Source organism: Cyprinodon tularosa, unplaced genomic scaffold (genome assembly GCF_016077235.1).
Source record: "Cyprinodon tularosa strain WSP-4 unplaced genomic scaffold, ASM1607723v1 ctg105, whole genome shotgun sequence".
NCBI classification, from domain to species: domain Eukaryota; kingdom Metazoa; phylum Chordata; class Actinopteri; order Cyprinodontiformes; family Cyprinodontidae; genus Cyprinodon; species Cyprinodon tularosa.
In genome coordinates, this window is record NW_024037838.1 from 443,311 (window position 1) to 456,019 (window position 12,709).

Consider the following 12,709-nt stretch of genomic DNA (forward strand, 5'->3'; position numbering starts at 1 on the left):
GATTCATAAAGCTTGTTTCTGATTAGTGAGGAACTGGACTTTTACCACTAAATAAGTAGGCTATATATGCTATGCATTTAACAACAGTATGTTGATCTGAACTTACAGCTCAATCAATGTCTTAATATTTAAAAAAAGTTTTTCATTTGATAATATTAGAACATGAAAAAAGATGAATAAAGAACATTCTTCAGACACAAGCACTGTTTCAGGTTATGGCTTTATTCCTGCTGGTGGTATTTGGTCAGTAGGCTGGACCTACACAGAAAACATACATAAAGATGACAGACAAGATACAGATATTAAAAAATAACATTTCTTTTATAATACAAACATCTGTAAATTAGACAAACTCTAGACAGAGTGATTATAAAACAGCAACAACATAATAATTAAAGCATAGTTTGGTCAGTTTTAATGCCCTTCACCTTCAGTTGGCAGTGTTGTCAGACTGACACTATAATTTAAAACAAAATTCACGTTGAAAATGACCTGTAAGTAAAATAATACAATTATGAAATTGAGAATAAACCAACAAACTATCTTTCAAAACATTTAATTGTTGCAAATGCAAACATAAAGAACTTTATTCCATGATAATTAACACATAAACAGTAACATGGCTGCTTTATTACTGGAATACCTCCAAACTCCCTGATGTTTTCTTTACTAGAAGAAGGTAAAGATTTTTAATTTTATTTTTTTTATACTCCCTTTAGGTTTTTGAGAACCCCCCCTGAACCTTGTGCCAAATTAACTTCAACCTTCAACTTTATTCGCAGGTGTTTTGCCTCAATTATTTGACCTGAGAGCATCTCTTTAAAAGTCTGTTTACTGAATTTATCAATTTCTGGAACATTATCTAGGATCCCTCTGCTAAAAAGTTTAATTTATCAATTTCCTCTACTCCGCCACTAGTTTTCTCAGCCGCGTAATAACTTCCTCCGCGCTGACCCAGGGCACCGTCACCGCCTTGAACTCTCCAGGCATGGCTTCGTGGGTCTCCGTGATGAGCCGGTGCATGGGAAAGTCCCTCCGTGGGAAGGCTACGTCTCGGGGCCCCAGCGCGAGCGCAGGGCAGAAGTCGTTGGCTCCATCCCCCACATAGAAGATCCTCTGGTAAGGTCGGCCGCGCTCCTGCGTCCTGCGCGCCACGTAGTCCCTGACAACCACCTGCTTGCACATGTTGTCCGGGCACCGCTGGCACTCGTGGGTGTGGAACGGCCTCAGCACCAGTCGCCCGTTCTTGTTGAAAGTGGCCGGGTTGGTGAAGATCCGATGGAAGAGCTGGCGCACTCCGGCGCGTCGGAGCCAGGATTCAATGAAGAAGGTGTTTGCGTCGGACACCAAAACCACCTCGAAATCATGCGCCGGCCGGGTGCGCAGGAACTGGAAGAGGTTCAGCATGCCGGGGGTGACGGGGATCTTCTCCATGATGCTGCGTAAGTCGCTCTCTGTGACGCCCTGCTCCGCCAGGTAGGCCAGGACGCGCTGCATGTACTCATTGTAGCGGCCGGGCTGATAGGTGTCCTTCAGCCAGCCGGGCAGGTGCTGACCCGGGGCGGCCTGCACCACCATGTCGTCGCTGGTTTCATCCACGATGGTTTCGTCGAAATCAAAGAAGATTAGGAAGCGTTTATTGGAGGAGATGGAACCGGAATGGGAGGCCATGATCTTTGCACACCGGGACCTTTGGTGATCCTGTTTGCCTGAGGGAAGAAAAACAGTTTAAAATCAAATCCGCAATGACTGATGATGTCACCAAAAGGTTTTCATGTGTTGCCTCCACCACTGCCCCACTATTTAGGATAATGCATCATAAAAGGATATAAGAGCATGCATTAAAACTTTTATTAGAAGAAGACAACCAATGGGAGCCCCAGGCAAACTACATTTCCCAGTTTTAGGCAAATATAGCCTACTTTACAAAAATGCAATTGAAGCAGTTCAGCCAGGTCACATCTGAGATTTTGATGCTTAAAATTAGGCTAAGTTACCTGAGTTGCAGGTTTTTTTTTTTTTTTTTTTTTTTTTTGCAACTGGAAAAAGCCTAAAGGCTAAATTGGTGTAATGAGTTAAACAAGAAAGCAAAGGAAAACGTTATTGCGCTCTCAATTAGCGCTTATAGAGCTCCAAATAATGCCTCTAAAATACACCTTATAATCATTTATAAGCTATCTGGAGTCATCTAAACATTATATCAACCCATATTCACAGGAAACATCATCACAGGTCATCCAAACTGGACAGCCTACCTCTTAAAAAGTCAGTGGGTTATAATAAATAGTTTTCTGACGCATAATCCTTGTTATTTTTCTATCTACAATATTGAAAAGATATGTTAAAATGTTTATAGGTTTAAAAAAAAAAAAGAAACTATAAATGCATCACCAGCACTGGTTCCGATCCGCGGCGTCTGGTCCGATCCGGTGTGGTTGGTAACAGGAGGCAGCAGACCTCCGGTTCACGCGCTTTTATGTGCGGAGCCGCTGAGCGCGCGCCCGCGCCTTCAAGTCCGCCCATTTAATGGCAGCCGACAGGGCGCGTTCACGACACGTTCATCAAATGACAGAGTAGGTTGGAGTAAAGGAAGGGAAAATGGGAATGTTCTGTTTGCAGAATATTTTACATATGAAAAGCATATTTCTCATATCGCTCAAGTGGACACATTTGCTATATTTCTTGTCCAGGTTTAACACAGAATACAAACATATCAGATCTGTTTGTGAAACATTTACAAGTCATTGCCAAATGATTTTAACACTTTAAACTTCACATTTAGTCAACCTTTAAATGCGTTTCTCTGAAAAATATTATGCAACCCTTTTTGGTATTTACTTGATCATATTTAGTTACTTTAACACAATTGTTTCATGTTAGCAGGGTAGGACATAAAACAATTGTGTTAAAGTAAGTAAATATGGTTAAGTAAAGGCCAAAAGCTGTTGCATTATTTATTCCAGTGCAAAAAGTGGACGGTAAAGGATTCAGACTTTTATTTGTAAAGGTTTTTACGGTTTTAAAAATATATAATTTTAAAACCTGAAGTTTGGCATCATCTGTATTTTTCCAGATAGTTTTTGGAACCACTGCTGCAAGTCTGGAGATCACCTTGCCTTTCACATTTAGAAAGGAAAATATTTTCCCATTTCTTCTTTTAAAATTTCCTTTAGGTTGAATAAGATAGCATCTGTTACCATCAATTTACAAGTATTGTAAAATATTTTTCATTGTTTTTTTTTGCTTGACTTTTACCAGGCCATTGTACAATGGCGTAACGACACAACAATAGGCCTGTAAGCATCATTATCTGGGTGGGCCCCAAAGCAACTGCAGTCTCTGCTTACCAATAGTTACGCCATTGCCATTGTATCACATAAACATACTTTCCTGTAAACCATTTAGTTCCATTGGCTGTATTTTAGGGTCCTCCCTCTGCTGAAAAGTTTAAATCTCTCTTAGTTTCAGGTCTTCTGCAGCCACCATAAGGTTTTCTTCCAGGATTGCCCCAGTGTGTAACTTTTAGCGACATCTAGCGGTCAGACTGCAGACTGCAGCAACATGAACATCTCCCCCCCACCGCTTCTCCCCCCCAACAATACGGCGAGTGTTACAGTGTAGGTACCAGATTGACTCGGGCTGCCAGATTGACTCGGGGGCCTGCGCCTTTTGATGACGTCACAATACATAATTGTTTTAACGTTTGCACAATTGCGCAAAACATTTTGATTGGTCTGGACAGCTTACTAAAGTAATTATAGCGGGGTGTAGGTTTTATTCGAAAGCGGGATTGCTGTTTGTAAACGGACAATTTTACGAAGACATTCTCCATGGTCCCTGCGCCTTCTGATGACGTCACCGAATTCGCCATGGGCCTTGCGCCTCCCGATGACGTGACATTATGGCAATGCCACTCAAACAAACTACATTGAGCCCGCGGTCTGCATTTGTAACGAGAATAAATTCAGGAGAATGAAGCTAAAGGGATACAAAAAATAAACTTGTAATATTACAAAACCAAAAATACTACGAATACAAAGTATATTCAGAGATTAAAGTCCCTCTGATACTGTTTAAGTGACTGAGAAACTGCAGATTTGCCACATTTAAGATGGCGGACGCTCTGACGCATCTCAAAAGGCGCAGGCCCCCGAGTCAATCTGGCAGCCCGAGTCAATCTGGTACCTACAACGGGACAAAATGTTTTCCACGACGTCCGCATCACCTACCTTCTCAAGTGATGAGGTATGTTTACATAGATAATTTTGCAGATAGTATTTCTTTATTCTGTGTAGGGTATAGATTTCATGTAGACTTAAGATAATAAATATACCCGTTATTTTTTCTACATCGTTGTGACGTTTTGGCGATGTCGCAATCGCTAGTTTGTTGGCTCTGCGCTGCCGTAGCACAAAGATGTCTGCCTCCATGGCTGCGAGACCCACTCCTATGTAATTATAAATAACGAATTCTAAGGCAACGCAAATATTAAGGTTAGGAGGCTGAGCTCGTAGATGATGATAAATAACATAGTTATGTATAATATATTACATTTCTGACTGTATATCCCTGTAATTATTACACACTGTAGCTTTAAGGGTACAGGCTAGATAAAAAGGACCTGCATACTTTATATTTGAAACATGAAATAAAACCAACAATAATTGGTTTTCCACAGCAGAGTTATGTTATAAAGGAAATGTACTTTTATTAGGAAAAGGTGAAATAGAGCCAAAAAATACCCTTTTGGTTGCATGAGCACAAATATAAAAGATTACACTTGCAGAAATGTGTGATGAAAAGGAAAAATTTGATTGGCAGAATTTAAGCAACCTAATAAAATCTGTACATGATCCCTGCTCTAGAAACGTTATAGATGTGTGGCATTACTTAGAAATGCATCTGTTAGTTGATAAAAAAAAAAAAAAAAAAAACAACTGAGGGGTGCTGGTGCCTATCCCCAGCTGTAGATGGGTAAGAGGTCGGGTACACCCCTGACGGGTAACCAGTCCATCTCAGGGCAACAAAGAGACAAACAACCATTCTCACACCTAAGGAGAATTTAGAGATCCAATTAACAGTCATGTTTTTAGACTGTAGGAGGAAGCTGGAGTACCCGGACAGAACCCAGGCATGCACATGCAAATTCCATGCAGAAAGACCCCAGGCTGGGAATATAACCTGGAAACTTCTTGCTGCAAGGCAGGAGTGCTACCCACTGCGCCACTGAGCAGCCTTGGCGTCATATTTTTTAGGTTGGTCGAAGCATGTAAGAGTTAAGATGCATTTTGTTTTGGTAAAGCTGTTATGACATGACAGGGATAGTTGAAGATGCTTGGTTTCACACAACCAGATGACTAGATGATTTATTAGTAATCAAATTCTGAAATGATGTTATTTATTCATTTACTAACTACTGAGAAACATCAGTGTCGCAGCAAGGAAGTCCATGTCCGCTGCTCGCTCCTCCTGATAAAACCCTGCAAGTACACTGATTAATGAAGCGAACACACACGGCTGAGAAAGACACCATGAAGCCCTCTTCTCTTTATCTGCCTGCCGACAGACGCAGCCTCCTCCCTCCTCGACACCAGAAGGCGTAATGACTAACAGCTGGGGAGGCCGACTATTTTCAAACCCAAATGGGAATGGAGATGTACAGACGACGTGTTATTATCTCCTCTGCTCGTGAATTGAGCCCCGGTACCTGGCCACCCACACACCAACAGTGAGTCACATACACTTTTCTCTGCACCCATCGGCCTTTTTTGCTACCTATAGGATTATGACTCATTAGAAGCACCTGGTAAAGAGAAAGCAGGTGTCCCACTGGCAAGAATATATATAAGAAAATAGGGATACACATTTTATGCACTAGAACAGCCTGTTGAGGTTACCTTAAATGATGATGGCCTAAATCTTTAAACTGTCAGAATTCATTTTTTTTTCTTTTATCATGTTTAGAGGAAAAAGAGGACCCTAAAACTACAAATCGAGACTCAAAGGCGAAACATTCCTCACATTTAACACAGAAGATTAGGTAACAGGTTTTACCAAAATCCCATGGAACCTAAAATAGCAGGAAAAAGACCAGCGCTGAACCGAGAGTTTCTGACAATCTGCAATAATCCACGCTTTGGAGCAAATCACTGTGTGAAACACACTTAAACTGAAGCATTTAATCAGGAACATGCTGTGCGCAATCCTTGCTTTTAAGGCCAAGGTAAACTAAAAAGTATACTTTTTCATTTTCTACATAAAGACAAGCTTTAGAAAACTAATTACACCCAATAATCTAATGATTGAAATAAGCACAGTTTGCTGTAAAGACTTAAAAGTTTTCTGTACAACTTCATTTTAAACCTTGATTCTTTTCTTTTTCTGGTTTTCTGTTACAGAGCTGCTCATGTTTTGATGTTTTTGCCACTGATCACCCACTTTGGGGTGAGCTTAGGAGTCTGACAGACATCCTCACACTAGACTAATATCATTTGAGCTCCCATAATGTCAGTTTAACAAAAAAAAAAAAAAAAAAGCTAGAAACTGATATTCTGGCTCCAGATTTCTTGTTATCTTCCAAGTTACATGTTCTCTGTTAGTTAGATGCAGATACTGAAAGAAGCAACATTTCTTTTAGATCAAGATGTGCTTAGAAAGCCATAAATACCACAGCAGCACTGTTTTTCACACTTTAAGACATTTTACTGATATGCTCCGATTGATTTTCTCCTAACTGCTCTGCTATGTAAACATCTCTGCACCTCTCATCTGTTCAAAGGACACAGTTCCAGAAGTTAAGGGGTTCATTAACACATGCAGCTTTAAAAGTCCTTACATTTTGTTGTTCAATTAAAGTACTTTAATGATCCCAAACGGAAATTAAAGGCTTTATATTTTTAATGAGTTGTAGGTGTGAAGGATCTCTTGTAATGTAGTACGTCTTATAGCAGATCTGGAGAAGCCTCTGACTAAAGGGGCTCTGTTGTTCTGAAGAGGATGCAGTCCATGATGTTCTGCATTTTATGAAGAACAAACCTTTTTCAAATCATCTCCAGAGGTTCTACAGGAGCTCCCAGAACAGAGGCAACCTTCTTTATGAGCTTGTTAACCTTTTTTTAGTCGCTTGTTCCGTTTCTCCAACAGATGAAGAAATAATTTCCCCCACAACATACTTATAGAGGTACGTAACATTTTACACACGAATGTTAGGATGTAAGAAGCTTTCTCCTTGATATTCTTTCAAACAGCCCAATTTTGGTCGGCTTATCATGCTAACTGATGTTGCACTTCACTGGGAAAATAAGTTTTCAACTCCTGTAATTGCTAAAATCTTTCCTGCTTGGTATTGTTTTACACATCTATATGCTAAACGACAGATAAGGGAACCATAGATGTTCCAGTTAATTAAATGCTGCGTTATTCAATTATTGAGAAACTGCAAAGGTGTTATTTTACACCTACAGCTTCTCCTTTTTGACATTGTCAGTGTTTAACACATGCAGCACTTACATGTTTTTTTGGTTGCTCCCCTTAAAGAGACATTATGTATATTTTTAATTAAAAACATTTCTAAAATAGCTTTTTTATTTGACCCTTTACGACTAAAACATCGTGATGAGCAGACTGACACTTCAGTAGTTCAGCACTGATGCCTCTATAAGCCTGTAGCCTATTTTCTTGAATTTACTTCAGGTCTGAACCTCCTGCTGTTTCAGCAGATATGAAGTCAAGCACGTTCACATCAAATGGGTCCAATCTAGCCACACATAGGATTTGGTATCAAGATGGATTTTATGGATACCCAGAAGTGACTGGCATCCAATTCAACTCTGACAACAACAGCAACTGCACATAAGGTGTAAAGAGAGAGAGAAAAAAGGCTTACCGAGTGCCATTAAAAGATTGCAGCTGATGGTCAACATCAGACATGCATATATACAGATTTAAACAATTTTATAACCTGGTAGGGACAAGGAGCCCGTATTCACAGTCCTTTGTTCAACTAAGTTTTTCCCACCATGGTCATTTTTCATGCTGTTAGACAATTATTTAATTTGGCTGTATTTCATCACTATGAGACATTTTCCTGAAATCTCTATTCAGTTATTTTTTTCTGCATGGATTACTAGGAGCACATTCATGTTTTATTGCTTTTTTTGTATTAGTTTCTTCCATCAGCCAGTCAGCCCTTAGAAGACCATCAGGTTGTGTAACAGCTTTTCCCCCACTGCCATCGGACTGCTGCAATTTAGAAAAAAACTCTAAATCAAGGCACAAATAAAGATCTGCATCACACTGATATCATACCGAATAGAACTCAACTCAAATGTTTTCTACTAGGGATGCACGGTATTGGAATTTTGGTCGATATCCGATGTGCCGATATTTTAAACCTCATGTAGCCGATAACCGATACCGATGTTAAAGCTGGACAAAAATAAGTAGTCATTGAAAATAGCAGTTTTGTTATCCATTTCTGACACTTTGAAAAATAATATACTCAAATATATTTTCATATGCTGATATCAAATTGATTTTTAAAAACGCGGTATCGATCTATTTTACTTTCAAAATCTCGTGAAATTTCATCGTTCTGTTACAAACTCTCGTGATATTTTGCAAATTCTTGTGAGATTTTGTTAGTAAAATAGATCGATGCGGCGTCAATATATCAACATAAAAATATGGCAAAATTTCGTGAATTTTCGTGGGATTTCGCAGCATAACGATGACATATAGCAATATTTCATTAGTAAAAGAGATTGATATGGTGTTTTTAAATGGCAATATATCAGCATATGAAGATATTGTGATATTTTAATGTATCAATATTTTTTCCCTCGTCTTTAGAAGTTTTTAAGTCTGTAAAAAAGAAGTTTTTGAGGAAGAAGTAGTAGTATTTTATTTTATTTTTTTTAGACTTTAGAAACTCAGAAGCTGATCAAATATCGGGTTAAATATCGGTGGGGTGGCCGATGTCCGATATTCAGTTTTAAGGCCGATACAGGCCGATACCGATAGGGGGCCGATTATATCGTGCATCCCTATTTTCTACTGCATTCTTTGCACCATATATATTTATTTTCGCACTGCTCTGAACTTCCACATCAATACCTTTTAGCACAATGTCTCTCCTACACTGTTTAACTTTAATCACTGCTGCACTTTATGAATGGAAATCCTATATATACACAAATGCAATAAAGTTTGTCTAAGTCTAGAAGACGTTGAGGAGGTGTGAGGCAAAAAAAAAAAGCTAAAGGTGTCTCTTAGTGACCATCTGAATCAAGCTAGGACTTCTAGTCTACGAAAGGTGCTCTGTGAGGATCTTTGAAAGAAGAAAAACGAGTCAAGAAAACAATGATCATGGCTACTAGTTTTTACTTTTCAAAGTTAGCAGTCAGTTAAATGTACATTATCAAAAAAAGGCCCAACTTTTTAAATCACTTATCCTCAATCTCCAGATAACATACAAAAAAGGACAAACCAGTACATTATAAAGCTGCACATTTTGTACCAGATACAATAATAAAATACACAATGCTACATTAAGTGGTTAAAAATACAAAGGGGAAAGAATATTGATTTGTTTTTAAACATCTTTAAAGAATATACAATGTTATTTTTCTTAACTACTCAAGGATTTTAGTAGAAAGTGCATTCTATATAACAAAGGAAGGAGGAGGAGAATCATTTTGCAATGGAGACAAAACAGACATGAAGGGGGGGAAATGGACAAATGCTTTTCTAACAATACATGGATGGGCAGCAGGAACACCGTTGATACTCTGAGAGGAAGGTCCAGATTGAAGGTTATTCATCTCAAAATGAAGTACAGTTAGCTATGGTCCCACCTTCACCCCAGATTCTCCTCCTTTCCTTGCTTTAGAAAAAAAAAAATCCACTAGAAATAATCACCTCCATCTTTTCCCATACAGACACCACAGCATTCTGTTCCACAATGCATTGCCACCCCCTCCCCTAACCCTTTTCCCTGCGCCTCACCCACGCAGCAGTAAAGTGCAGAGAATACACACAAATGAAAAGGCTTTAAAAAAATAAAATAAAAAAGGAACAATACAAGACTGGAAATACCCCTACTGCAAAAATCCTGAATCCCAGCAGTGAGCTTACAGGGATCGAATGATAGCGAAAATATTGCAGCTTTATCAAGACCCCCAGAAATGGCAGGATAATTGCAGGTCTGGCACTAAACTACTGAGCTTAACCACTTCAGACTGAATACCATCAGAGTGACAGGAAGGGTTATTTTACTGCTATTGTCCAGCCCCCTTGCTCCTGTAATGACACAGTATTGGGACACATTGTAAAGCAGCTTTGGGTAAAAGATCGCTGAAGACGACCACGGTGGGCTGAGTGAGATCCAATGCATGTACGATATGCACTCAATATATTATTAGTCAGAGGTGGCAAGAACCAGGCAACACAGATTCATACCGAACACGATCCAACAGCTTCCTCTCCTCAGCAACGTTCACACTATAAGCCATCTATTTACTGACCACGGCTTTAAATCCTGACTCTCCCCATAATGTGCTAACAGTAAATCAACAGGCCTGACCAAATATTTACATACACTGTATAATTTTTTTTCCTCCCCTCGCTGGAAATAAGCAATTTCTTCACTGTTCAGGTAAGTAAGGGTTCAACCAAATGCTTTTAAGTTTCTTGTCTTTCTTTGAAGAGAATTTTTATATACATTGAAATGCTGTAAATAAAACAGGAAAGCCCTGTGTTGATATCACAGCTTGTTAGGTAGCTGATCTGGATGACTAACACCTTAAAAGGGCTTACTTCCTCTCATTATTGAGAATCAAATAAAATCTGGCAGTGGAGGAAAAAGAGTTGTGGACATGCAAAGGTCCATTTCCTCCATGGTTTCCTGAACCTCGAAGGTGCCACATTCACCTGTTTAAACAGTTTTATCCAAGGATTGACACCACAGACGTGTTCAGTGATCACAGTAATCAGAAAGTGAAATGCTCTCTGTACCAGAGAGAAAATTTATCTGGTGAGACGGACGAGAACAAACCCAAGATCAAAGGAAAGACTTTGTGAAGAAGGTGGTTGAAGCTGCTTAAATTCTCCAGAGTGAAATAAATCCTCTACTGACATAAAAAAAAAATGTATTGCTTTTAATTGCTTAATATTAAATGACCTTTTGTGCCCCAAAAACCACCTTTAAAAAAGTATAATGATCCACATAGTGAGAAACAAGCCCTAATTCTGAAAGAAAGGGTTGGATAAAACTTCAAAATGCACTGATTCGCATTTTCAGAAACAACTTCTGTTATCCGAAATAAGATAAAATCCTGAATCATTTTTACACTTAAGAAAAGTCACACGATCCCAGTTGTAAAGTTAAGTACAGGGGGGGCAGGATCATACTGTGGGAATGTTTTGTAATGGGGGATCGTTTCACCTTTTAAACAGTGTTTTGAAGAAATACTTTATTATTTATACTTTATTATTATTTCATGCCAAGAGGTGGTTAAAGAGACGATGACCCTGATAATGCAGTAAAATCAGCCCCAAATAGATCAATGTTCTGGTCTCCCACAGAAAAACCTTCAGAAAGATTTAAAAGAGTTTACAATGGGGCTACAAAGGTGAGTAACATAATTTTTGTCAGGAGGAATGGGCCAAAATACCAGCAAACTGTTCCAGGAATCTTTTTTAAGAACACCAAAAACGTTTGGGCAAAGTAAAAAATTTTCAGTCGCTCCAAAAAAAGCTCCCTCCATTTATCCCAGTGCTTCATGAATACAAAACATATTTTTGAATCCTAACACTGATTTAAAATCAGGAACAGTTTAGGCTTAACATGTCAGAAGACGAGAAACATTTTTTTATTCAGTGTATGTAAATATCTGTTTTTAACTGAACGTGACGCTGATATTATACAAACAAAGTAAATAATCTGAGAACATGAATCAAGAACAGTTTGTAAACCATCATTCTGCTTAGGCGACATTCAACAAGTTTAGACATACGGTGGCCTTTGTGGACCTAAGTTTGTAAGCACAGAAATCCGCCCCCTAAAAAAAATTATGTCTAACCTGTACAATACAACACCACCCCACCTCAAACTGTGGAATACAGGCTGAGAAGAATAATGCATAATATCCTGTTAGGAGCTTTAATGAAAAAGGTCCCAGTTGTGTATACTCTCTGTGAGTGAGTGTGTGTGTCAGGTGACCTTTACCATGGTAACCCGTATTGTTTAAACAGCAGCAACGGGAGGGTTGGGATCAAAATTAAAATTAGAGGACAAAATCAGACGGGGCCACATGTCTGGCCCCTCACAGTGGTAGTATTATTTGACAGTCATTCATCTTCATCTCAAAGCAACAGTCCTGTAAGCTGAGGTGGTTCTACTGGTCGCTGTAGGTAAATCAGGGGTGGTCTTTGTCTTCGGCGTGTGAGGCGCCTGGGGCACATCCTGCTTAATTAAAGTCGCCTCGATCATGAAATATCAAGACAAACATTAATCTTTCTGCAGGAGCGCCATACTAAAGGACAGTTTGTATCAAACACACAACTTCAGGTTATGAAAAATTAAATGTAAAAGCAAGGAGTTTTTTGTAAGTAATGGAATGGAAAGCACCATTTTACTATGACATGAATCTGAGACTGTCCAGATTTAACTGAATTTTACAAAGTTAAAAATAACAAGAACTGCTCTTCC

General features: G+C 39.0%; 1 protein-coding gene and 1 long non-coding RNA gene across 2 annotated transcripts; one reads left to right on the plus strand and one right to left on the minus strand.

Annotated features, from left to right (window-relative positions):
- Positions 1-201: 201 nt before the first annotated feature.
- On the minus strand, positions 202-2,533 carry phospho1 (phosphoethanolamine/phosphocholine phosphatase 1). Its single transcript, XM_038284289.1, has 2 exons — positions 2,392-2,533; positions 202-1,709 (listed from the first exon to the last, which is right to left on the minus strand). The coding sequence occupies exon 2, from the start codon at positions 1,669-1,671 to the stop codon at positions 904-906; it is 768 nt and encodes a 255-aa protein (XP_038140217.1). The 5' UTR covers positions 1,672-1,709; positions 2,392-2,533; the 3' UTR covers positions 202-903.
- A 1,657-nt stretch (positions 2,534-4,190) lies between these two features.
- On the plus strand, positions 4,191-6,204 carry LOC119782841. Its single transcript, XR_005280715.1, has 3 exons — positions 4,191-4,245; positions 5,567-5,728; positions 5,965-6,204. It is a non-coding gene; the product is annotated as an uncharacterized LOC119782841 (long non-coding RNA).
- Positions 6,205-12,709: the final 6,505 nt, after the last annotated feature.